The sequence below is a fragment of the Mesoplodon densirostris genome, chromosome 11, assembly GCF_025265405.1.
Source record: "Mesoplodon densirostris isolate mMesDen1 chromosome 11, mMesDen1 primary haplotype, whole genome shotgun sequence".
NCBI classification, from domain to species: Eukaryota; Metazoa; Chordata; class Mammalia; order Artiodactyla; family Ziphiidae; genus Mesoplodon; species Mesoplodon densirostris.
Window position 1 is genome coordinate 19,433,019 of NC_082671.1, and position 26,436 is coordinate 19,459,454.

The following is a 26,436-nucleotide window of genomic DNA, read 5'->3' on the forward strand; positions in this document are numbered from 1 at the left end:
GGAACCTGTTGTTTGTTCTCACTCCCCACCTTGCTGCAGCAGGGGCCCCAATAAAGCCTTGCCTGAAAAAAAAAAGTTACAATATTCTTGGAGAGAGAGGGTATCTTTTAGGCATGTCTAACAATGTAAAAAATTAGCATCAGAACCAAAGAATAAAAGATGTTCTGCAGAATCACTGTAGGACAAAACTGGAGATTAGGGAGAAGGCTGTAATGTCCCTACATCCAGGTAATAAAAATAACTAACCTTAAATCTAGGCTTCTTGGGAGCATCAGGAAGCCAAAAAGTTTGAAATCCTGGAAGCGACCCACTTGGATTCTATCCACGGTGAAGCTCGACCAGATACAACCTAAGCCCCAAACAAATGAGAGGAGGCTCTAAGGTGTCCAGAATTAGGAGAACTGAGTAACAGACTGAATCAGATTAAGCAGACTAGTGGCCAATTAAATAACTTTAATATCAAGAATTTCTGTAAGCAATGAATTCGTATTTTAAAATGCTCTCCTGCTTTTGAAGATGGTAACAAAAGACTCCATTGTTTTAAATTTAATACAGGATATATCAGATTATTATAACTCTCACCATACTTCACTAATTCAATATGTTTCTCAGATACACTGGGTGATTTTTGGACCTAACTTGTTCTAGATTCTTCTTCCTCTAGCTCCTTTCTATCATTCTGTTTCCATTGTACCCGTAAGCTACATTCCTTGCCTTCCTAATTTTGTACTTGAGAGGAAGGGGAGAAATGCCATAAATATTGCTGAATAAACATGGTTTCATAAACTAAAAAAAAATGAGGCTGTCAAGCTAAATTTTGCTGGTTTTGTTACACATGTAACTTTATGCTGATACTTTAAGCTGGAAGAGTTGGCACTTCTATTTTCACGCTTCACAATTCAAAGGAAAAATCTTTGTCTTGCTCTGCGACTCCCTCCAGACTTCTCTTTTATAGGAAGGAAGAGTAAGTCTTCCTTGTCATGCAGTTTTCAAGGTAGAAAAATTACCAATCCTTTCAGTACTTAGAACACCACCAAGTGCCATGATTAAGAAGAGGAATCAATGTCAATGTAAGATGTGGGTCTCAAGTCCTAATAGAAAAGCAGGGATTTTGATTTGCAACCCTTTAGATAGGCCTGAAAGGCTGTCACTATATGCTAGCCGCCATTAGTGATGAAGTCAAAACATATGCTTGCCCTTATTGATGAAAATACCAAGTTTTTGTCCATAAGAACATGAGCTCACACATCTAATTGCATCTAACCCATTCATTCCTATGTACCCTCACCCATGTATCTGCATGGACTCCCACACATAATTATGCTTCACTCACACACATAATTTAATTTCTTGCCCATATGTTAATTATATCCTCAACCTAGGCATCTAAGTACACCCCCCCTCCACCTCACATCTAATTACAGCTCCCCTCTTCTGAATGTAATTACACCATTCAGCCACCCATCTAATTATGCCCTCCTAGACTATTTAATTGCACTGCCCTGCTCAAGGACCTAATTACATTCTAACCAGTGCATCAATGAAGCCCCCAGCCCTCCAACCATAGTCTTCAGATGCACATCTCTTTATCTCTGTATCCCACTTTATTATTTCAACTAAAGACTGGCAAGTTCCCACAAGCAAATTCCTAGTAAGTATGGCGCCCAACAAAACAGGCAAAATGATGACAAGATGCAGCTGAATCAAAAGCAGCTTTGGTCCTTTCCAGTAAATAAGCTTTTTCCAATATTTGCTTTTTTGGTTATTTAACCAGCCCCATTGGAAGTCCAAATTAAAATTTCAGATGTTTTCTTATTTTGCATGTTTAAGCTTTTTTTTTTTTTTTTTTTTTTTTTGGTACGCGGGCTTCTCACTGTTGTGGCCTCTCCCGTTGCGGAGCACAGGCTCCGGACGCACAGGCTCAGTGGCCATGGCTCACGGGCCCAGCCGCTCTGCGGCACGTGGGATCTTCCCAGACCGGGGCACAAACCCGTGTCCCCTGCATCGGCAGGTGGACTCTCAACCACTGCGCCACCAGGGAAGCCCTGTTTAAGCATTTTTATGATGAAAATATCTAGCAATTAATTTATTTCAGAGACAAATGCTTCTCGTTACAGATATTTAATTATTGAACCCTTTAAAAAGATATTACCCAAAACTTTACCTGGGGATATATATTTATAAATACTAATTACAGAACATTTGCACATCCCTACCACTCAAAAAAGGTTAATTGTTCTTCAATTATACACAATGAATTTCCAGAAAGTTGTTGTTAAGATCCGTATTCCCCATTCCACTAATAAAATTATGATTTTAAAAAAGATTAGTTCAGTATTAATAGTCTTTCTACATAGGATGCATCTCTGGAAATTGAATGAGGTGAATATTTATATATTGGGTACTGTTTCCCTATTAAACTTTCTGACTCAATCCATTATTAAAAAAAAATAACACTTAAGCATTCCAAGGAATATTATGTATTTTTCACATATCTATTATTCTGGACATAACTTTTGGAAGCCAAAAATAAAACATCAGTTCAGATTGTAAGAACAAATCTGACTCCTTATTAGATCTGTTCCTTTTCCTGTGCTTAGTCATGCTGACTCTGCACCTTTTGTAACAGAAAGTTGCCTATAGCCTGAAATATACAGGATGGCCTATTCTCAGGGCTCTGACCTTTAAGAGTCCATTCATACAGAGATAAAAAGATGCAGAACATAGAATAATTTCTGTCTTGTTGGAAGTTGGCAAGAACACCATGACCTATGTGGACAGCTGCAAGAACAAAGGATTCCGACCCCAAGAAGTCTGCAACAACTAACCAAGCTTCTCTCTCACCTCAGCCATAAAAAGAAACGAAATTGAGTTATTTGTAGTGAGGTGGATGTACCTAGAGTCTGTCATACAGAGTGAAGTAAGTCAGAAAGAGAAAAACAAATACCATATGATAACACATATATATGGAATCTAAAAAAAAAAAAAAATGGTCATGAAGAACCTAGGATGGGAATAAAGGCACAGACCTACTAGAGAATGGAGTTGAGGACACAGGGAGGGGGAAAGAGAAGCTGAGACAAAGTGACAGAGTGGCATGGACATATATACACTACCAAAGGTAAAATAGCTAGTTAGTGGGAAGAAGCTGCATAACACAGGGAGGTCAGCTCGGTGCTTTGTGACCACCTAGAGGGGTGGGATAGGGAGGGTGGGAGGGAGGGAGACGCAAGAGGGAAGACATATGGGGATATATGTATATGTATAGCTGATTCATTTTGTTATACAGCAGAAACTAACACATCATTGTAAAGCAATTATACTCCAATAGAGATGTTAAAAAAAAAAAAGTGCTTTGCTGAAACCCTTTGAGGAGTTCACGTTTTTTGGGCACGAGCCACCCATCCCCCTGCAATAAACCTTTTTCTGTTCCAAACACCAAAGTTTCAGTTTGTTTGGCCTCACTGTGTGTCAGGCACACAAACTTGCTGTCAGTAACAAGATGACCATTCTTCAGATTTATTGAATATTTCACATTCAATTCCTGGTTAACTGAAGTTTGTTACTGATCTTGTTTCTGACCCATGGATGCTAAAGCCATAAGGGGGACTTCCCTGGTGGTCCAGTGGATAAGACTCCGAGCTCCCAATGCAGGGGGCCTGGGTTTGATCCCTGCTTGGGGAGCTAGATCCCGCATGCTGCAACTAAGACCTGGCGCAGTCTAAATAAATAAATAATAAATAAAATATTTTTAAAAAATAAATAAATAAAGCCGTAGGAAGGCTGAGCCTGTGCTTTAAGCCAGAGGTTGGCCACATTTCAAAAATTCTCAGAACTGAGGGGCTTTTTATGGTGGAAAGGAAAGGAAATCTGAAGGGCATGCACATTGCAAAGGTAGTGGCCAGTGATTCTTAGTAGTGAAGCAGAAAGCGGCAGCCGCTGCAGCAGAAACTATACCTCATATCATGGCGAGACTTTGTCTTCTCAGCTCCCAAGGTGGAAATACCACTGAAGGATTCTTTTTCTGCAGATAGGCACAGTTCCTCTTCCTGCTGATGAGCCTTACCCTAGAGCCTGCCTGCCTGCACCAGAGTCCTGGCTTAACGTTTCTTCTATAACCGCTGGCAAGTTACTTAACCTCAGTGCCTTACTCTTCTCATTTGTAATAATGGTATCCACCTTGTACAGCTGTTGTGAGGATTAAATGAGTTCTGTCTGGCACAAGGTAAGTGATCAATAACTGTTATTTTTATTTTTAATGGACCCAGATTTTCTCAGCAACAAGCCTAGAAACCTTGGAGTCATGTTTGCTCATCTCTCAACATCACCCTAACACCTACCTCTTCAAAAGCTCTTCTATGCTTTTTCTCCTTCCGCTTTCATTGTAAATATTTTTACAATGACTGGTTACTATTAGTCAGCTTCTAGTTCTCATCTCCCATCCCTCTTTCACTATCATATACCAGTTGTTCTTCTAAGACAAAGGTGATGGTATCACAGGTGTTTGCAGTATGTCCAAGTGCATCAAATAATGCTCATTAAATACATGTATCAATTATCCCTCAAGAAATCATTAAATAAACAAAGTCTAATGCAAATCACTCCCCTACCAAAAAAGTACAAAATGTACTATGTTGTCTGCCGACAAAAACGTTTGAGATCGTTACAGAGGCACTCAGGACCCACCAACACCCCAAACTCCCTGCTCATCCTTTTCTCAAACCACATCATCTATGCTCACACCCAATATTCTCTCCACACCATTTTATTTACGATGGTTGGCCTCCAATACAACCCAAATTTCTTGTCTCCCTATATTTTTGTTGAGGCTGCTACAGCGCCTCTTCCCCTCCCCACTTCCCTACTCAGTTCTCCACCAACCAAATTATTTTTCACTCTTAAGATTTATGAAGTGTCTGCAGGTATTGTGTCCAATAAGATCCCATACAAATTCAAGGAAATGCTCAAAAACTGAAGCAGATCAGAGGACCATTAGGATTCATTTATGCTCAATGAGTCATGAGAATTAGGTATTAAAGCTGTGCACGGTGGCTTGTAAGTATATGTGGAGTTGAATCAAATCATTTCTTCAATACGTCAGAGGCTTTTAAACTTATCACTGTTGATGTCGTTATTCTGCTTGCTTGGAAATGGAAGTCTCTTGTTTTTTGAACAAGGCTGTATGCAGAAAAACCCCGTAAAAAGAAACAGAAATAGAAAAACAAAAGATAAGATGTTGTTTGAGGTCAAGGTGGGCGCCCTCCCCTCCCCGACCTCTTGGTCTCTCTCATTCCTGAAAGTGACACTGAGACACCCCAAGGAATTTGATGGTGTAGAAAACTACTAACCTAATCAAATTCCTTTTTTTTTGCCCCAGAAATGAAGAACCACAAACATCAGACACATTTCAGCTAAGGACATTTGGCAAGCGTCTATTGAGTGACAACCAATCATATACCAGTCACTATACAACATATTGGGGCAAAAAACCTGACCCCCGGCTCTATGTTTATCCCACTAAAATGTGGTGGGAATTAAGACATCTGTTTTGTTTTCAATTATAAATAGTGTGCAATTACTCAGTAATGGAGCAGATTGTTAAACTGCTAATCCAATTTAACTGATTAAGTACCTGAACTAGCAGAACCAGATTATCAATTGCCTGCTAATTAACTATGAAATTAATTATTAAGTTTAAAGAAAGCAGACCCAGTACTGTCCCATATATAACTATTCCATTAAAAAGTGAAGAAATCATGGGGGAGGGATAAATTGGGAGATTGGGATTGACATACACACACTACTATATATAAAATAGATAACTAATAAGAACCTACTGTAGAGCACAGGGAACTCTACTCAGTACTGTGTAATGACCTATATGGGAATAGAATCTAAAAAAGAGTGGATGTATGTATATGTATAACTGATTCACTCTGCTGTACATCAGAAACTAACACAACATTGTAAATCAACTATACTCCAATTTAAAAAATTAATAAAAAAAAATTTTTAATGCAGAAATCAGACAGAGAATATTCTCTTTGAGAATAACTGGCTCCTGAGGCTTCCCACCTCCCCCCAACTTTATAAAAAATTATCTGTCTTCCTTTCTTGTAAGAAAAAGAAGGAAAAGAAGTTGTTTCCAGAGCATCCCTTTCTTCCCAGCATTGCTCCCTGAATCATCTCCCAGGACACCGCCATACAAACCTCCAGTCAGCTAAATTTTATAGCCTCTAAGGGCCCACTCACACCCCCACCTCTACTTATTTCACCCTACCAGCCTCTCCCCTTTTTTCAGTGTGACCCACGTATATCAGAATCACCCTGATATGCATATTAAAGATGAGTATTCTTGGTCCCACTCCTGCCCTCTTGAATCACAATCTCTGAGTAGAGCATGAAAAGCTAAAGTTCTCCTACACAATTCATGTGCACAATAAAGTTTGTGACCCACCAGATCCTACCAACCCTCAAGTACAACCTAAGGTCTTCCTTCCTTAGAACTTTCCCTGACCAATCTCATCTTCTGGGATCGTCATCCACAATCCTGACCACTACCATCAAAGATCTACAGTGCTGACTGTCCCTCTAACTAAACACTCTAGACACTTAGCATTTGGCACCAATTGCTAGCCTCCATTTTGTCTATATACCCATCCTCCACAAATACAGAATAAGCTGCCCAAGAGTATAAAGCATGTCTTGCAACTCCTAATGTCCTCAGACATTATATACTGAGCACAATAAGTACATAAAAGTTTTCATTCATTCATTCATTGACTTACCCAGAGATGCTAGGAATATAAGCAAATAAAGCAAATCTGTTCACTTTTCCAGACTACTGGTATAGAGGTTAAGGATACACAGCTGAGCTAAAAGACTCTAGCACACAAGAGTTACAAAATCAAATGCCTACAGAATCCAGGCAAGAAGCACAAGCAGAGTGGAGGGAAGACAATAGGGAGTGCTAAGAACTATGGTAAACAAAGGACACCTGACCAAACCAAAAAGAGCAGGAACTGATCCATACCCTGTTATGAGCACTGGGACCCAGTGCTGCCAGATATACTGATTTTTTTTTCTAAGCAATACTAAAAATCCAGATTTTTATATGAGATCTAGTTTTTAATGTTGGCAATATAGTTCAGATGACTTTATTCTTTAAACAGTAAAAGCCAAACAAAAGACATTTGAGGGCCAGGTTTGGCTTGCTGATAGCATTTTCTCCTCTAGAACCCAGGCAGAGCCTTAGCTGACTTGTATTTATTCAAAGGGTAGGAGGTTAGGGACTTCCCTAGTGGTGCAGTGGTTGGGAATCCGCCTGCCAATGCAGGGGACATGGGTTCGAGCCCTGGTCTGGGAGGATCCCACATGCCACGGAGCAACTAAGCCCGTGTGCCACAACTTCTGAGCCTGTGTGCTGCAACTACTGAAGCCCACACACCTAGAGCCCGTGCTCTGCAACAAGAGAAGCCACTACAATGAGAAGCCCACGCACTGCAATGAAGAGTAGATCCCGCTCGCCACAACTAGAGAAAGCCCATGCGCAATAATGAAGACCCATTGCAACCAAAATTAATAAATATATAAATTTTAAAAATATATTTATATAATCTTAAAAAAACCCCAAAGAGTAGGAGGTAAGAGATGAGTGTGAATCTTCAATTATTCAGAAAGATATAGGAAAATGCATGTTTTAGGGAAGTTTTAGCCAAAGACTGGGGAAGACTCTCTCTCCCTTTCCAGGACCTAAAGAAGGAGGTCCTTTGAGAAGGCAGTTTGTGAAAAATTCAGGATTCAAAGAGACAAAGAACAGATCAAAGGTTTTTTGAAAAGTCTCCCTAATATCAGTTTAAAATAATATTAAGTCATATTCAGATAGTCTCATCCTAAACAGTTGTTTGTTTTCTAACCAAAATGGGATCATCTTATCCTTGCTGTTGCAACATGCATGTTTATTTAACAAGATATGATGCACATCTTTCCACCATTGTTTTAATACCCTCATTCTATTTGACTGGATAGGTGGCTCATAATTTAATCGATTCCTTACTGTGAATATTTTAGGTGGTTCCCAATTTTTCACTATGATAAACAACACTGCTATAAACATCTTTGGATTGTGGCAAATCCAGGCAGGTGGATAGGGAGAGAGGGATGAGCCCAGTCTATTTTCTCCTTTGGTATAAACAATCAGGTTGGCTTAATTTTATGTAAAGTTCCATGCAGGAGCCTCTTCAAGGCCACTTTTCAGCAAGAGTGCCATCCCTAACCCATTCCACGCAGAATTCCTCATGCTGTTACGGACCTGATACATACAACCTTGAGAACTTGATCAGTTCTTTTAAGGTAAATCCTTAGATGTGGAATCACTGGGTCAGATAAGAAGCACATATTTAAGGCTTTTGATATGCACTGAGAAATTTCTCACCAGAAAAACTGTACCAGGTTCACTGACCCCAGTGTGCCCTAACAACCTGGGCCATATCAATAAAAGTTAGCAACTGAGTAAGTATTCATCCATTTCCATAAGAAAAACAGAGTGGAAATCTCCTTATATACTCTCACAGCTATTTCAGACATACCAAGGGAGATACTTTATTGTGTTATAATCATTCTATGGTGGATTATTTAATCTGAGAGGAAATGATACTCAAACAGGATCCAAGGTATTAACATAAGTGAACTAGAAAAGAGGAGATAAGAGTCTCCCCGGGAAAGGAAGAGAGGGTCAAGAAGCTCTATAGAAAGACAGAACTTAGTGTTTATGAGGAACTGAAAGCAGGCCAAGAAGGTGAAGTGTAAAGGGTGAGAGGGAACACTATGGAAACTGATGCTGGAACCCCAGGCAGGGACCAGACCAGGCAGAGCCTTGTGGGCCTAAGAAGGCTGTCTTCTCCTGAAATCAATGGGAAGCTAATCAAGGATTTTAAGCAATGTGATGGCATAATCTGATCTACATTCTAAAACAATAACTCAGGCTGCAATGTGGAAACAGACCGGTGAGGAGGCCAGATTAGATACAGGCCAATAAGAGACTACCGTAAAATTCTAGGCAAGAGGCCACTGTCATCTGGAATAGGATGGCAGAGGCAATGGTGGAAAATAAGGAATAGAGATAAAGAGAGAGAAACGATCTTCACAAACATCAAAATGTCCTTCAGCACTACCCGGTAATAATTTCTCAAGAATAATGTGTTTGAAAAGTGATTAATAATAATAGCAAAACAAACAAAACCAAAATAACAACTACATACATGTCCGGCACCAATACTGTGGCTCACTTTAAAACTGTATGATCATTTCATCTCAAGACTAGGATGAAATTCTGAACACTAAGAAGGTGATCTCAGATACACCATCCCACACCCTTTCCTTCTCCCAGTGCTGTTGCCTTCGTGGGAATGACCTTGGGTCCTTCTAGCACAGGCAGCATCTCCTTCCAAAAGAATGAGGCTGCTGTCATGTGGTTGCAAAGGCTTTGGAAGAATAGCTATCCATTCTATTGTTCATTCAGCTCGTTTTCATTTACCACCTGCTATGCTACGTGCCAGGCTCTGTCTAGGTACTGCCTTCAAGGAGTTTACAGTCTGGCGTGCAGAAAGCACGTGAACAAATCACTGCTATTCAATAGTATAGTAATAGATATATACACAAATTTGGGTGGGGTGGGGGGCGGAGGACAGATTTTTAGTTGATATGGCAGACAATGGAGATTTGGGAGAGGGAACTGGGAAGGTTATTCAGACATGAATATGCTTTAGCTGGATCTTGAAAAATAAGAATTCATCAGACAAGGAAAGGAAGAATATTCTGGGCAGAGGGAATAAAAAAGCACAGCTTTTGGGGGGAAATGCAAGTCATGTGGTAATTACAGAGTACAGTTGACCTTTGAACAGTAGGGGGATGAGGGAACCCGACTCTCCACACAGTCAAAAATTCTCATGTTAACTTATAATCAGCCCTTCTTATGCTCATTTCTCTGTATTCATGGTTCTGAACCCATGATTCAACACACGGCAGACAGGAAAGTACTTTAGTACTTACCTTTGGAAAAAATCTGCATATAAGTGGATCCATCCTTAAACCCGTGTTGTTTAAGGATCAACTGTATCAAGTAATGAGAAGCAGGGGAAAGAAGGTGGACAGCTGTTACTAAGCTTATATTATTTTATATTCTCCGAGAGTTCAGATATTGAAGGCCTGTGTGCCCCCGTATGAAGTTTGAACTTTATCCTGTAGGGGGTAATCAGGCAGGGTTAACTTGACCAAGACTGATCCCCCACGGTCCAGAAAAGGAAGTGGCCTCCGATAAAGTTCCATGGAGACCAGCAGTGGTCAGGCGCTGAAGGCCCTCAATCCTGGCCAATAGCAAGACCAGGATCCCAGCCCTCCCATCATGCCAGGGAAGAGGCTAGCTCCTGCCGAACCATGAGCTGATGGATAAATCCTTTTCTGGCAAGCTATGTCATTCACAGTGCCTGCAAGGCTTGTCCTCTAGCTGCCCATCATGACTGCAGAGGGCTTTCCATCACCCACAAGCACTGAGCTGATAAACCAGACCGAAGCCAAGGCTCTGCCGTATCTTAATACTTTAATATCACAGTCTTTGAATCACACACACCTAATTAGACGGCTAATATGTCAGCCTAGTTTAAGAGTCCCTCTCCTGGCATCCAGAAAGTCTAGGATGTAATTATGAAAAGGCAGCAAAGTATCTGCCAGCTGCTACTTGGCCTTCTCTGTGAGATTCCTCCACTGACACTGCTCCAGCAGATTTGGTGAGTGTGCCGTTTGGCCACTTGCTCTTGTGTGCACGGCGGGCAGAGAGGAGCGACCTAAGAGAAGTTACACAAACAGATTTACGTTTTATAATGACAGCCGTTGGCAGCAGGGTGGAGGGCGTTGCAGGGAGGCAAGTTCATAAGAGTGAAACCTGTCAGAAAGTTCTTGAATGAGCCCATAGAACAGATGATAAACCCTGAACTACCACAGTGGCAAACAGGTCAGGGAAGAGGGGATGGAGTCAAGAGATATTTACAAAATAAAACTGCATTGGGGAAGTGGTTAGTACAGAGGACAGATTCAAACATAAGACCCAGGTGTCAACTCTAGTGATTCGTGGGCTATAGTATCATTACCTGAGGCAGGAAGCCAAGAAGAGAAGCTGGCTGGGGAGGGAGGGCATTTAATTTTGAACATGTGGAAGGTAAGGAACCTCTGGGACACTGAAGACAGTACCCGCTGTGGGGAGAGAATGGGTCTGTCTTTACTCACCACTACCTCCCCAGAACTAGCACTGTCCCTAGTACACAGCACAAGGTGCTTAATAAATGCTTGATGAATGAATGGGTGAACTCATTTTCTACAGAATCACCAAAATTTTAGGAAAGCATAGTTTCGCTGGCTGCAGGACATATTTATTTTGGTGGCAAGTCCAATACATGTGAAAGGGAATTTCTGGTGCATCAGAGCCTTATTTTAAATTTTAACTCAACTCTGACTATATTTTATTGATTCTTGATTTGTACTAAATTTTATGGATCATCTAGAAGTACTATATATATTTTTTTTCATTTAATCGGGATATATTTTATCTTATTTTATTTTATTATTTTGTGTGTGTGTGTGTGTGGTACGTGGGCCTCTCACTGTTGTGGCCTCTCCCATTGCGGAGCACAGGCTCCGGATGCAGCTGGAGCTCAGCGGCCGTGGTTCACGGGCCCAGCCGCTCCGCGGCATGTGGGATCTTCCCGGACCGAGGCACGAACCCGTGTCCCCTGCATCGGCAGGCAGACTCTCAACCATTGCGCCACCAGGGAAGCCCCCTATATTTTTTAAATAACAAATAAGGACCTACTGTATAGCAAAAGGAACTATACTCAATATTTTGTAATAAGGGAAAAGAATCTGAAAAAGAATATGTGTATGTATATATATGTATAACTGAATCTCTGTGCTATATAACTGTAACTAACATGATATTGTAAATCAACTACACCTCAATCTAAAAAATCACATTTGAACAGGACCAATAGATACTTGTAAATAAACAAGTAAACACACATAAAATTAAGATTAAAGCTTATTTTATAAAAACAAAAAGAAGAACTATATTTTTTCTTGAGTCCATACACATCACTGGCCTTTGGGTTTGAAGAAGTCCTCCAATAATCCCCATCTCATCTGGAAGCACCTGCCAACTGTAGTTACTTCAGTTCTTAATGACCTGTGCGTTACAGTCAAAGTCTATGTCAGGCTTTAACAAGAAAAAGCAATTAGGAAATGTATACGTTTTATGGCTCCAAAATTAACAATACTTTGTGAATGTGCTATCATCTGAATAGTAGATAAGACCCAAAATGTATATAAAAGCAGAGTAGACCAAACCCTAGGGAGAGAAAAATTTAAGCAAAATAATCATATACTTATAAGGAGCTGCTAGCCAGTGCTTTATTAACAGCAGACCACCTCAAGTAAAGACACTACTGAATGAATTTAATTTGCTATTGTCTTTTTCTCAGCACCTTTTTTTTTCACAGTAAAGAGTTAAAACTCTGAGTCTCAGTAGACAGGCAAAATAAAATTCGGCAAGAAAAATTTTATGAAAAATAGTTTTCAGAGTATAAAACGTTGGTTATCCTCAAAAAGCACTTCTGTTTCCATTACAGACAGCACACCCACACCCTATCCTGAGTTTCTCCACCACACTTATCCCCTCACCTATTTTTCTGACAAGCTGCTAACATATTGCCTTAATTAACAATTTGCCCAGATTCTCTCCTTCACTTAGCTTCTGCACCCTCTGTCCTGTCAGCCTCCATAGAGGTGACACAGGAAAGGATAAGAATCTAACATTTTTGTCTTAAAAATTCTTCTTTATCAGGCCTAATTCTCAGCCTGAACCCACATCGGAGACACTGCAGATTCGGCCTGAGCCCTGGGAAACGTGGATCAGCTCTAGCTTCAGGGGGATGATTTGGGGGAGTGGCCACCCAAAGCTCTGGGAATCACCATCAAGTTACACCTGCGGTCTTCTGACCCTGACCTTCGGGTACGGCTCTGGTAACTTGGCTTCTGTCTTATTTTCAAAACACAGCCCCAGGTTGCCCTTCCAGACTCCTGGTGCCCAGCTCAGACTCAGTTCCAGAAAGGTGCTTCCACCTTGTTCTCAAAAATGGTGCCTAATTTTGACCCCCAGGCTGGAAACTTCCACCTTGTTCCCTTGAGTCCCTGCCTGGATTAAACAATCAACTTTCCAAGCCTCTAGAAGGACGGAACCCTGCCTTCCTCTGGCCAGTACCTCCCCAAAGCTGCCAGTTGCCAAAACCTCCAGCCTAGTGGCTGGGAACTTGAAATCAATGACAGTTTAATCTGGTTCTCTGGGTATAGCTCCACCCTCCCCCAATCTTCATGACTGAGTTTTGCACACTATTGGCACATCTTTTTTTTTTTCTTTTTTTTAATTGAAGGAGTTGATTTACAGTGTTTTGTTACTTTCAGGTGTACAGCAAATTGATGCAGTTATACACATACATATATATCTATTCTTTCTCTGATTCTTTTCATTATAGGTTATCATAAGATATTAAATATAGTTCCCTATGCTATACAGTAGATCCTTGTTGTTTATCTATTTTATATATAGTAGTGTGTATATGTTAATCTGAAACTCCTAACTTATCCCTCCCTCCCCCCTTTCTCCTTTGGTAACCATAGTTTGTTTTCTTTTCTTTTTAATTTATTTTATTGAAGTATAGTTGATTTACAATGTTGTGTTAATCTCTACTGTAGAGCAAAGTGATTCAGTTATACGTATATATACATTCTTTTTCATATTATTTTCCATTATGGTTTATCACAGGATATTGTGTATAGTTCCCTGTGCTATCCAGTAGGATCTTGTTGTTTATCTACCCTATATATAATAGTTTGCATCTTCTAATCCCAAACTCCCACTCCATCCCTCTCCCACTCCCCCTGCTTGTGATAACCACAAGTCTGTTCTCTATGTCTGTGAATCTGTTTCTGTTTCGTAGATTACTTCATTTGTGTCATATTTTAGATTCCACATATAAGTGATATCATATAGTAGTTATCTTTCTTTTACTCCTTATTTTCTTCTGGTTACTGGAAACAGTTACCTAGGGTGAGAATCTTAATAACCATTTCTGGTTACTAGCTGGACCGCCTTTTACTCTCCACAGCCAAATTAACTTCCCTATTCTATCCCCAACCCAACCCTTCTTCACATAGAAGTTCTGACCCTACAGACAAGAGGATATGTTAGGTCATGAGGGATGACAAGAATACTGTGCCAGCTCCCATGGGATCTAAAGCTTATAGGCCAATTAGCAGAAGAAGGAGAGTAAATTGATTTGAACAAAAACAAACATTAAGAAAATGTTCTCTGTACTCATTTTGTATCTTTTTATTGCCTAACCAAATTAATTAAGCCAGAGAAAATTCAGTGTTGATATGATCTAAGTTAATCAAATGTATCTATATGCAGTTAAGAGATCTCTAATAGACTTAAGGAGTGCAAATGAGCATATCAAGAGCAGAGGCCTCCTGGTATGATAAACCTCAAAATGAAGTCAAGGAATCCAAATCAGAAAAGAAGAAGTAAAGCTGTCACTGTTTGCAGATGACATGATACTATACATAGAGAATCCTAAAGATGCTACCAGAAAACTACTAGAGCTAATCAATGAATTTGGTAAAGTAGCAGGATACAAAATTAATGCACAGAAATCTCGTGCATTCCTACACACTAAGGATGAAAAATCTGAAAGTGAAATCAAGAAAACACTCCCATTTACCATTGCAACAAAAAGAATAAAATATCTAGGAGTAAACCTACCTAAGGAGACAAAAGACCTGTATGCAGAAAATTATAAGACACTGGTGAAAGAAATTAAAGATGATACAAATAGATGGAGAGATATACCATGTTCTTGGATTGGAAAAATCAACATTGTGAAAATGACTCTACTACCCAAAGCAATCTACAAATTCAATGCAATCCCTATCAAACTACCACTGGCATTTTTCACAGAACTAGAACAAAAAATTTCACAATTTGTATGGAAACACAAAAGACCCCAAATAGCCGAAGCAATCTTGAGAATGAAAAACGGAGCTGGAGGAATCAGGCTCCCTGACTTCAGACTATACTACAAAGCTACAGTAATCAAGACGGTATGGTACTGGCACAAAAACAGAAATATAGATTAATGGAACAGGATAGAAAGCCCAGAGATAAACCCACGCACATATGGTCACCTTATCTTTGATAAAGGAGGCAGGAAAGTACAGTGGAGAAAGGACAGCCTCTTCAATATGTGGTGCTGGGAAAACTGGACAGGTACATGTAAAAGTATGAGATTAGATCACTCCCTAACACCATACACAAAAATAAGCTCAAAATGGATTAAAGACCTAAATGTAAGGCCAGAAACTATCAAACTCTTACAGGAAAACATAGGCAGAACACTCTATGACATAAATCACAGCAAGATCTTTTTGACCCACCTCCTAGAGAAATGGAAATAAAAACAAAAATAAACACATGGGACCTAATGAAACTTCAAAGCTTTTGCACAGCAAAGGAAACCATAAGCAAGACCAAAAGACAACCCTCAGAATGGGAGAAAATATTTGCAAATGAAGCAACTGACAAAGGATTAATCTCCAAAGTTTATAAGCAGCACATGCAGCTCATGCAGCTCAATAACAAAAAAACAAACAACCCAATCCCAAAATGGGCAGAAGACCTAAATAGACATTTCTCCAAAGAAGATATACAGACTGCCAAAAAACACATGACAGAATGCTCAACATCATTAATCATTAGAGAAATGCAAATCAAAACTACAATGAGATATCATTTCACACCAGTCAGAATGGCCATCATCAAAAAATCTAGAAACAATTAATTCTGGAGAGGGTGTGGAGAAAAGGGAACCCTCTTGCACTGTTGGTGGGAATGTAAATTGATACAGCCACTATGGAGAACAGTATGGAGGTTCCTTAAAAAACTACAAATAGGGCCTCCCTGGTGGCGCAAGTGGTTAAGAGTCCGCCTGCCGATGCAGGGGATACGGGTTCGTGCCCCGGTCTGGGAGGATCCCATATGCCGCGGAGCGACTGGGCCCGTGAGCCATGGCCGCTGGGCCTGCGCGTCCGGAGCCTGTGCTCTGCAACGGGAGAGGCCACAACAGTGAGAGGCCCACATACCGCAAAAAGAAAAAAAAAAAAAAAAAAAAAAAAAAACTACAAATAGAACTACCATATGACCCAGCAATCCCACTACTGGGCATATACCCTGAGAAAACCATAATTCAAAAAGAGTCATGTACCAAAATGTTCATTGAAGCTCTATTTACAATAGCCCAGAGATGGAAACAACCTAAGTATCCATCATCAGATGAATGGATAAAGAAGATGTGGCACATATATACAATGGAATATTACTCAGCCATAAAAGAAACGAAATTGAGCTATATGTAATGAGGTGGATAGACCTAGAGTCTGTCATACGAGTGAAGTAAGTCAGAAAGAGAAAGACAAATACCGTATGCTAACACATATATATGGAATTTAAGAAAAAAAATGTCATGAAGAACCTAGGGGTAAGACAGGAATAAAGACACAGACCTACTAGAGAATGGACTTGAGGATATGGGGAGGGGGAAGGGTAAGCTGTGACAAAGCAAGAGAGAGGCATGGACATATATACACTACCAAACGTAAGGTAGATAGCTAGTGGGAAGCAGCCGCATAGCACAGGGAGATCAGCTTGGTGCTTTGTGACCGCCTGGAGGGGTGGGATAGGGAGGGTGGGAGGGAGATGCAAGAGGGAGGAGATATGGGAACATATGTATATGTGTAACTGATTCACTTTGTTATAAAGCGGAAACTAACACACCATTGTAAAGCAATTATACTCCAATAAAGATGTAAAAAGAAAAAAAAACCGAAGTCAAAATCAGATAGAAATGCCTTTCTACACTTGGACATTTGCCAGTAAGAAGGACCAAGATGAAGAAAGCAACTGAAGAACAACAAAGATATACCAGCTTTTTCTCCAGGAAAACACCCTGTCATGTCAACCAAATCTAAGAAGAAAATGTTCTGTGGAACATTAACACCTCCTGAAAAGAGTTATCACTCCCATCAGACCTACGGGATGAGATTTGACTCAGTGGTAATTGGTGTCATGCAACATTTTCAGTTGTTCTCAGGAAGCTTTAAGCCTGAGCCATAATCAGTCTTTGTACTAAATTTTACACACTGTCACATATTTTAGAAAGGTCCACACCGTGGCGAGACACACCATTCCTTACAACTCATTTTCATTTTGTTCTCAACCATAGACAACCTGTGATAATTTTCATTAGAGAAAGGTCTTAATTTGTAATTATTTCTAAGTTTGAAAGACAAAGGCGTCTTACAGTTTGCTTTCAACTACTCTGTGGGGCAACTAACTTCTAATCGTGTGCTTTCCTTTCCTCCAAGGATAACAGGTATTTGGAAGTCCTGTGATGACCCACTCTCCTCATCTGCTCAGTTACGGGACAATGAGAGGAACAGAGGCTACTAATCCATTGTCAAGATACACAATCTTAATTCACTAGAAATTAATAATGTATCTTACATTGCACTTTCAGCGTATCATAATTATTATCCAACTATAATGATACAAATGTCCAATTGGCACAGCCTGAGGCATTCTCCATAACTAATTTATACTTCCCTAAATCCCAGACTCAACAGATTTATCTCTTCTCACCACTCACCAGCATGGAAAATTGATTTGACCACTTTTCTAGAGTTTTCCCCCCCATTGGTTCCCAAAATGCCTAAGAAGTACTTGCATGCCATAAATGCTTAAGCAGATAATAAAAGCAACATTATTATATGTTTGCACAGTGCATTCATTACAAAGCACTTTTACACCCCTAATCTCATTTTAACTTGGTGTCTCATAATAACACTGAAATACAAACACCAGGTATTATTAGTCCCGAACTGAAAATTATAAATTCAGGCTGAGAATAGCTACATGACTTGCCTGGGATCACAAATGTCATCATAGAAAGCCAGGTCTAAAACCCAGATCTGTAGACTCCATTCCCTACATATTTCTCTAACGTTGCCATTTAACCAAGGATGATAGGAGTAAATGCTCTGAATTATTTAATGGTAGTGGGATCATGTTCTGGATTTCTATAATATAGAAGCAGTGTGCAAAGAATAATTTGCTTTCCTTTCTCTATCACAGATGCGATGCTGTGATTTATAAGGAACATTCAGATGACAAAAATATGTTTCCCAAATATATTTGGTCTTCATGCTCAGTTCCTGACTTACAGCTCCCAAAACCCTTGGAATATCCTGAACAATAAGAGCAAAGGGAACATCTTTTATAACATTTGGTCTCTTGTCCTCAGTTCCTGAAAATCCTTCAGAGACATAAAGGTGAAAATGGTGTCTTGTTATGGATAACAAGCCCCTTCACACCACATCTGGGTTGATGTTAATGTTAGTGACTTTTGGAAACCATCTAAGGATCGGGACTGGTTGTCAGGGGAACCAATCATGAACAGAGGGTTGGAACTTTCAGTCCCACCCCCCTGATCTCCAGGGAGGGGAGAGGGGTTACAGGTTGAATCAAGCACCAGTGGTCAAGGAGTTAATCAATCATGCTGACATAATGAAGCCTCCATAAAACACCCAAAGGATGGGGTTCAGAGAGCTTCCAGGTTGGGGAAACAGGGCGCTTCCACTTACCACGAAGCAGGGCCCCAAGGTCCAGGAGGACAGAAGCTCCTTTGTTGGCGAGCTTGCCCCATGTGTCTCTTCATCAGGCTGTTGATCTGTATCCTTTAATATCCTTTGTAATAAATCAGTAATCTAGTGAGTAAACGGGTTTCCTGAGTTCTGTAAGCCATTCTAGCAAATTAATAGAACCCAAGAAGGAGGTCGTGGAAACCTCTGATTTATAGCCAGTCGGTCAGAAGTACAGGTGACAACTCGGATTTGCGATTCGCATCCTGAGTTGGGAGGAGTCACTGGAACTTCCCATTTGTAGCCGGTCGGTCAAAAGTACAAGTAATAACCTGGGCTCATGACTGATGTCTGAAGTGGAGCGTGGTCTTGTGGGACTGAGTCCTTTACCTGTGGAATCTGATGCTAACTCCGAGTAGGTAGTGTCAGAATTGAGTTGAATTGTAAGACTCCCAGCTGGTGTCTGAAAAGTGCTTGGTGGTATGGGAAAGTCTCCACACAGTCTCCACACACAAACACATTGGATTTGGGTTCAGAACCCATTTAATAGAAACCACTTGGAACTGGTTTTATTTCTCCTTCCAAAGTGGGCCACTAGGGCACTCAAAGTCAAAAGGCAACTACAGTGCTGTACAGGATCCTAGAGCCTACATATCTGTATTCTATTTTTTTCCTCTCAGATAGCTATGAAAGAATTTCTCCATTTCCTCTAAGAGTATTTATATAAGGGAAGAAAAAACCTTAAAATGTTTTCAAGGTGATTGCGTGATAAAAATTAACAATGAATCCACCAGAACCCATGACTTTTTAAGAAAAAAATAGAAACAAGATAATAAACAATAACACTCTGGGGGACTTCCCTTGTGGCGCAGTGGTTAAGAATCCTCCTGCCATTGCAGGGGACACAGGTTTGAGCCCTGGTCCAGGAAAATCCCACATGCCGCGGAGCAACTAAGCCTGTGCACCACAACTACTGAGCCCAAGTGCCACAACTACTGAAGCCCACACACTTAGAGCCCCGTGCTCCACAAGAGAAGCTACCACAATGAGAAGTCCACACACCACAACGAAGAGTAGCTCTCACTTGCCACAACTAGAGAAAGCCCACATGCAGCAACAAAGACCCAACGCAGCCAAAAATTAATTAATTAATTAATTTAAAATAATAATAATAATACTTTGGAAATCAGACAGGCCATGTTTTACATGCCAGCCCTCCACTTGTGAGCTCTAGAGCCTTGAATAAGATATTTAACCCTCCTCAGTCTCAGTTTCACCCATGAAAGGAAGACCAGAGTAACAACCACACAGAGTTGCTATAAGGAGAGAGTGAGATAACCTGTGAAGAAACTAAGGCAGGCAGTTGTCCAGGTCAGCACATGGAGTGCCTTTGCCTTACAGCTGAAATACTGAAATTTCCCAGCCTCTCTTGCAGCTAGACACACCCATGAAATTCAGTCCTGGCCGCTGACACATCAGCAGGAGTCTGTCCAGATTTCCTCTTCTGTTTCCTCTCTGTCCTACTGGGATCCTGGATCAAAACTAGAAGGTTCCTTGGCCATCAGCTAAAGATGTTCAAGCAGGAGCCTGGGAACTTGATGGTGCTGTGTAGCCACCATCTAGCTCTAAGCTACTCTCCTCCTAATTCCTAACTATTGCTTGAGATAAATAAATACCTATTTGGTTAAGCTCCTGTGTCAGGTCTCAGCCAAACACAAGTCTGACAACATGAACCAACACAGGCTTGGCAAAGATCTATGCCGACCAAACAGTCCCCTCAGTTTCCTTCTAGTTGAAAAAATATAAGTTTTGAAAATGATTACAATCATATTGGTAAGTAAAAAAGCAAGCTACCAAATGATGTAGATTATATAGTAGAATCCAAATTTTGTTACGAGAAAAAAACTGCTCTGAGACTCGGGAATACCCAGGAACTCAGAGGATTCTATTAAGCACATTACTGTGAAAAAAAATGTGTATTTTCATTCTAACAAAGTCATTTTGACAAAACTACTTCAAAATATCCTGCTGGGTTTCCCCTGGGCCAAGGGCACTGTGGGTCCATGCCAAGTGGAAGATGTCAGGGAGTTTATGGCGACTAGAGCAGCTGGAAATGTCTGTCTGTGGTGCATTAATGATGTTTTGTGATTCTTTACATGTGGCCTTGGGTAGATATTTTGAGGGAAAATGAGTCGTCTAGTTTGTGATGTATTTCACGTGACTATCCAGCACAATGTAAGAGAATGGTGGGCCGACCATACATTTATTACACCAAAGAAAATATTTATTAAATTATATCAACACAGTTGTGGTTTCTAACATTCCTGCTACTCCCTCACTCATTGCCAAGGAAATTTATGCTCTTTCTGGGTAAAAATATGTCTTAGGCCAAATTAGCATTTATTCGGTATTACACACAAATGTGGGACCATGTATGCTTCAAAGGGAGAGGCGGAGCAGTAAAGAGCTGATCCCAGCCTAGGGGATGGAGGTATCCTCAAGTATTCTCAAAGTGGGGACACCTACCATCACACTGTCCCCTCCAAACACACACACACACGTACTGCATATTCTAGAAAACCTACATGAGCATTAAACTTCGGCCCTTTATGTCTAGCAATATTCAACAAAGATTTCACCAAAATACATTTATAGAGCCATTTGAAAACAGCTGCATCAAATTGTCCTGCTTGGTCTCCTATAGTTCAAGCCAGGGCACAGCAGTGGTCCAGCCCAGGTGGGACATACATAGGCAGGGAGAGCAGCTGGAAATGAGCATCTATATTAAGTGCAAAGCACTGCACGAGGCACAAAAATGAGTTTCCTCAAAAGCTCACAAGATGGGGCTTCCCTGGTGGCGCAGTGGTTGAGAGTCCGCCTGCCGATGCAGGGGACACGGGCTCGTGCCCCGGTCCGGGAAGGTCCCACATGCCGTGGAGCAGCTGGGCCCACGAGCCATGGCTGCTGAGCCTGCGCGTCCGGAGCCTGTGCTCTGCAACGGGAGAGGCCACAACAGTGAGAGGCCCGCGTACCGCAAAAAAAAAGAAAAGCTCACAAGATGGTATTGAGATCAGCAGATAAAGACTTTTAGAAAACTGTGATAGGTGATTAGGCAAATAACCGTATAGGAGGCAGAATTGAATAAATTTGATAATAAAGCCATGGGAAGTCATAGGAGGTCCAAATAAGAAGCAACTAACTGTAATTACACAGTATACAGCGTCTCACTAGGGCCCTTGTGGACCCTCCAGCCTTGATTCAGGACATGTTAACTTTCCACATCACACAGAGAATCTTGGATTGCATCTTGGCAACAACAACAAAAGCAGTGATTAAAATAGGCAAAGGAGTAATACCAATAATAATGACAGCTGACATATATGGAGCATTTAGGGGAGAAGTGTAATATATAATTAAACTAAATACATTAAAATATATAATTTAAAGTGTGATATAAAGTTATACATCTGAGTTAGCAAAGGAATGATTTAGCATTATCTTGCTGAAACAGGGAGCGGAGGGATGCTTTGTTCAACTGTCAACACGGAGCTCAGCTCACTCACCTGCATTTCTGCCTAATCAGCACACACCACTTTCTTCTCACAGGGAGCATGAATGAAGCCTAACAATTAACTGACAACTTGGCTTCCTGATAACAAGCTAGAAATCTTTCACTGAGAAATAAGAGGGCCCGGGGATAGACACCCTTTGATGCAAACTGATTCTCCAGGATTTCTATAAATTAATGAGTCATTTCAGAATCTCTTCAGAAGAATACACAGGTAACCTTTTTTCAAGTCTATCCATTGAACTGGTTCAGCCCTTTGTCATGACTGTGCACACACAGAGTGATGGGATGACTTTCACTTTCTAAGAAAAAAGCATTTTTCCTTTATTATTCATGGATGGTTCCTTGGTCTTGCAGCTGGCACACAGAGACACAAAATTCATGTGCACACACTTGAAAAAGAAAACGTTTCCTGCTATCTTACTGCTGCAACTTAACGGATAATATGGGAAGTTAGTTTGTATTTCTTTAATCATTTCTTCTATTCAAGTCTATTTTTTAGCACAAAGTCAGTTAGTATGACTGAAAGCCGTCGTCTATAAAATCCTATTTTGGGTTTCTTTAAAATCTTTTCTATTTGATGAGCTGTTAAAGGAGATTGCTTCCTTATCTCTTCTTCATTTCATAGCGGGAGTTGATATCAGTGTTTGTACAAAGAAGATGCTGTGAATTGGCTTACTCAACCTCAATTCCACCCTTTTTCTAGCTTCCTGCTAAAGCTTGATTGCTTTAAAAACTGCCCCTCCTGGACTTCTTTGCAACTAGTGTTCTGGATGCAAATTAATCTTACCCACTAGATGCACTTGAGGGAGATTTGGAGGGAGGGGGTGAGTTGAAACCCATCTTCCTGGCCCTGTTTCTGCTAATGGGAGTGGCCACTGTGGTTTTCTAATCCCTAAACCACAGTTATGGCAGTAAAGTTCTTGGGCTAAGTAATTCCAGGAGCCACCTCTTGACTCCCACTCCTCTATTCGCCTAACGGTTTTTTAAGTGCCAAATGCCCAATATGAAATATCCTTCTGCTAAAAACACCTAGGAAGATTTCTGACTAATGCAATTATATTCTTCATTCCTCAGTCTAAAGATGCAGTATATGAACCAGGACAACATTAATAAACCTAAAACATTTACATAATGCTTTGTAGTTTACAACATACCTGGACATGCATTATATGACATGTCCTTGACCTCAACTCTGTGAGTGGACAGGTACTGCTCTCGCCACTGTACAAATAAGAAAGCTGAACCTCAGAAGAGTTAGGTGACTTAGCAAGGCATTTAGTTAGGAAGAGATGAAGACAAAATTCAATCCTACATTTTATGACTGTTAATCATTTCCTTTGACATAAAGAAGGCTCCCAAGGGCAAATGAAGAAGAGAGAAAAAGCACAAGGATGCTGGCCATGAATTAAACCTTCTATTTCCTATTTTAAAATAAAGTTTTTTAACTGTATCATTATACATACTCTAAAACCGTTAAATTGGATGAAAACACACTAGCAAATGGGAGCTATTTCATAGAGCATGTGACTTTGGTTCTGGTACTGCCTGTGCCTCAAACTTTATAAGATGCCTCCTCTGAAGAATCTTTGCTATTAATACAGATATATATTTTCCACCTCTGACCATGAATTCCCTTTCTGCACAATCATCTGACCAAACCAAGAGTAGCGTGAAGACTTGGGGAAGCCGAGATTCATTTCTCAATTTCTCCCTAATGGCAATTTCACCGAAGATCCACTTCCCATCTCCAACTACGGCTCCCTAGAAATAAAGACTTCCTTTTTCCCCCCACTAGCTACATAGATATATTTTAGTAAAACATTTGATTTCAATGCTTTGGAAACCACAAAGAAAAACATTAAGGAAGCAAAGCTTGATTCAGACCACTTCAAAAGTGGTCAAATACTTTCTCTCCATCTCCACCACTCCTACACTTCATAGCAGTAATCTAACCACAGGGTTAAGATTCACACGCCCTAAGAAGCAACTTCTGACCATATGGTCCCCACTCCCTGTGAGCAATATCAGCCCTAAGAAAACATTCCAGTGTTGCAAATCTTCAAGATCATGCCACAGCCAACCTCAAAACACTGGAATTCCAAAATTCCCTGATCTTGCTTCCTTCTCTGCTTGCTTTCTTCCGTCTCATATGACTCAAATCAGAAGGGCTAGGAAATCTGTCACTCGGTAATATCCTACTGCTGCCCCTGCATCACAACATTATTTGATTTCTTCACGAAAAAATGACAGTATAAAGGGAAGCATTTATAATTCAGAAAAGTAAGAAGATGAAAAGAAGTAGATCTGATTAGTTAGGCAAAATCAATTATCCCTTTCCTATGATATCAAGACATATAAGAGACTATATTGAAAGGCAACAAACTCCGTACTAACCTGGGGGAAGAGAGAATAAGTTGAATTGTCAATGGTGAATGAGTATAAAAACTCCCCATCGTACCACATGCTCTTCCCCATGGGGGAATTCATTTTAGTCATAGCAAAGAGATGGGCGGGGTCACAGCAGTCTTCCATCTGTTTCCTAGGAGAGAAAACAGAGAGAGAAAAGAACAGCAGGTTAAGTGAGCAGCAGACTCATTCACTTGTCATTCCCACAGAGATGTGCAGCCTTACTTCAGTGCCAGCTCACAAAAGCATCTGTGTCTCCAGGGTGATTAGACTACTATTAATTCATTCTTTCAGCCATCAGAATGCATGACTGGAATATTTCATAATTTTTAAAAAGTTAAAAAAAATACATCAGCTTGTAGGACTGTAAATTGGTGCAGCCACTATGGAAAACAGTATGGAGACCCCTCAAAAAATTAAGACTAGAATTACCATGTGACCCAGCTATTCCACTTCTGGGTATTTATCACAAGAACACAAAAACACTCCTTTGAAAAGGTATATGCACCCCTATTTTCACTGAAGCATTACAGTTGTCCCTGGGTATCTGCAGGGAATTGGTTCCAGGACCTGCCTCGTATACCAAAATCCACAGATGCTCAAGTCCCATAATCGACCCTCTGTATCTGAAGTTCTGCCTCCATGGATTCAATCAACCTCAGATTGTGCAGTACTGTATGTATTTATTGAAAAAGTCCATGTATAAGTGAACCTGTGCAGTTCAAGCCCATGTTGTTCAAAGGTCAACTGTATTTACACTACCCAAGATATAAACTCAACCTAAGTGTTCATTTATGAATGAATGGTAAAGAAGATGTGGTATATATACACCATGGAATACTACTCAGGCATAAAAATGAATGAAATCCTGCCATTTTTGACAACATGGATGACCCTTGAAGGTATTATGCTAAGTGACATAAATCAGATAGAGAAAGACTGTCTGATTTCACTCATATGTGGAATCTGAGAAAAAAACAAAAACAAAACAAAACAAAAACAAACTCATAGTTGCAGAGACCAGATTAGTGGTTACCAGAAGGGAAGGAGGTTGGGGGGTGGGAGAAATTGGGTGAAGGGGTCAACTGTCTGGTGATGGATGGTAACTAGACACATGGTGGTGATCAATTTGTAGTGTATACAGATGTTAAATTATAATGCTGTACTCCCAAAATTTATATAACTAAACAAAAAGAAAGAAAAACAGCTTAGAGCTGTTGGGGATGAGGAACTAGAGTACAGTCATCCTTGGTCTCCTCGAGGTTGGTTCCAGGACCGCCCCCCCATACCAAACCCCATGGTGCTCAAGTTCCTTATATAAAATGGCACAGTGTTTGCAGATAACCTACACAGTTTCTCCCGTGTACCTTAAATTATCTCTAGATTACTTTTTACTGCACTACCTAATGCAGTGTGTTATGTAAATAGCTATAAATACAATGTAAATGCCATGTAAATAGTGGCCAGTGTGAGGCAAATTCAAGTTTTGCTTTTTAGAACTTTCTGGAAGTTTTAATTTTTCCAAATACTTTCCATCTACCCATTGGTTGAATCCTCAGAGGCAGAATCTGAGGATGAGGATTTGGGGGCAACTGTACTTGGGTTCAAATATTGGCTCTGCCACTTACTGACTCCATAACCCAGGAATGTTACTGGGCTTCAGA

At 40.4% G+C, this 26,436-nt stretch overlaps 1 protein-coding gene across 1 annotated transcript in view; it reads right to left on the reverse strand.

Moving 5' to 3' along the window:
- The window catches only part of ST8SIA1 (ST8 alpha-N-acetyl-neuraminide alpha-2,8-sialyltransferase 1), a 154,170-nt gene that overhangs the window by 70,598 nt on the left and 57,136 nt on the right, over positions 1-26,436 (reverse strand). Inside the window, exon 2 of the mRNA XM_060113578.1 lies at positions 24,761-24,905. Within this exon, the coding sequence (XP_059969561.1) occupies positions 24,761-24,905 (145 nt within the window). The remainder of the gene's footprint in view (positions 1-24,760; positions 24,906-26,436) is intronic.